The following is a 1,634-nucleotide window of genomic DNA, read 5'->3' as shown; positions in this document are numbered from 1 at the left end:
GATGAAGAAGATCCGGTCCAGGAGGTTATAGGAGGTTGTGATATATGCCTGAGCACGAAATACGACCGCCACCCACCGAAGGCAGTGCAAGAAGAAACACCGACAGCATTAGAACCACTGAGTGACATCCAAATCGACTCGTTCACATGGAAAGGGTTCAAGTGGATAACTGTCATCGACCTCTTTAGCAAAGTGGCCATGGCCCACCTGGCTCAAGATAGGACGGCGGAGGCCGTAATAGTCGCGCTGAGAACATGGTTCCAATTTTATGGAGTCCCAAGGCGAATTTCCTCCGACGGGGGTCGGGAGTTCGATAATGCCACAATTAGGGGAGAGATGAAGTCCTTAGAGGTAGATTAGCATATTAACACCTCAGGCCATCCCAAAAGTAGAGGAGGTATTGAACGCTTACATAGCACTCTGAGCGACCATTTGCGGGTGTATCACGCGGACAAAGGGCTGGAGCCGGACGAGGCAATGGTAAGGGCGATAATCGCATATAATCACTCCATTCATACCACTACGGGGTTTTCACCGTTCGATGTCCTCTTTGGCCTACAAGGGAGACGTAGGAACTTTATGGACACAGCGGAGGCGGATGGGGAAATTGTGAATCACGGGATGGTCATGCGGAAGTTGTGGGAGAAGGCGAGAGGGCGAATAGAGAGGGAGAAGCGTCGGCGAGTGGAACGACAGAATTTATACCTTCGGGATGTGATGGGAGACATTCGAATTGGGACGGTCATGTACCGCCGTTTAGGGTCCAATAGAAGTAAGGAATCTCGGCGCTATGAGGGGCCATTCCAGGTGATAACCATTAGGGAACATAACGTGGTAACCATTGAGAGTATACAGGAACCGAGAAAGAGGCGGACGGTTCACGTAGAACAATTAAGGTTCCCAGCGATAACAACTTCGGAGACACCTGGAGTGCCTCCTCCCTAACTCAAATATACAGATTTTCGTTTTTTTGTTGTTGTTTTGTAGTATATCGAAGTGTAAATAGGAAAGAGTGTGAGTGGGTGACCAGTGTAAATAGTCTTAAGTTGTATATATAAAATTGTGTAAATAGCAGAATGTTAGATTAAGTTTGTTAAAGTGTGTATATTTAAATTTAATTTCTTTGTTTTTGGCATTTTATTTTTTTTAATTTTTACTTTTTGTTGTAGTTTACGAGGAATTGTTCGTAAACTGGCAGGGGGGAGTTATAAACAGAGCATAGGTATTATGAGTCTTAATACCTAAACTCCCCATGTAAACAAGCCAGAAGGTATATATATAGCATTATACAGAGGAGTTAGATTTACAGACTGTGTAGTATAAATCTTAATACCTAACTCCCTCTGTCAACAACTCGAGAATCTATAAAAGTAGGATTACTGATAGAATAAAGCAGTCTATTATCAGCAACCGTGAGTGTGTTTTCTTCTAGCGTCTTTCCTTTTTTTTTTATTTTATAACCCGCTATCTTGTATCTGGTGCCGAAACCCGGGATCACGGATTACCGGACTAATTTTTATTAATAAGAAGAATCCTTTTTTTTTTCAGTCTAATTTTTTTTTAATCAGTTGAATTCTTTTTTTTTTTATTATTATTATTTTTACGATGACGTCTAATGGCATAGAAAGACCGGG

The 1,634-nt window shown here is 42.3% G+C and overlaps 1 protein-coding gene across 1 annotated transcript in view; it reads left to right on the top strand.

Annotated features, from left to right (window-relative positions):
* LOC106691249 (uncharacterized) overlaps positions 1–1,569 on the top strand; it is an 11,253-nt gene extending 9,684 nt beyond the window's left edge. The window contains exon 4 of the mRNA XM_067052923.1: positions 1,170–1,569. Coding sequence (XP_066909024.1) covers positions 1,170–1,245 — 76 coding nt within the window. The 3' untranslated portion in view covers positions 1,246–1,569. The remainder of the gene's footprint in view (positions 1–1,169) is intronic.
* The last annotated feature ends 65 nt before the right edge of the window (positions 1,570–1,634 follow it).

Source organism: Halyomorpha halys, unplaced genomic scaffold (genome assembly GCF_000696795.3).
Source record: "Halyomorpha halys isolate HHAL.00 unplaced genomic scaffold, Hhal_1.1 Scaffold1332.1, whole genome shotgun sequence".
In the NCBI taxonomy this organism is placed as follows: Eukaryota; Metazoa; Arthropoda; class Insecta; order Hemiptera; family Pentatomidae; genus Halyomorpha; species Halyomorpha halys.
The sequence above is the reverse complement of the archived record's forward strand: the minus strand, read 5'-3'. Positions and strand labels throughout refer to the sequence as shown.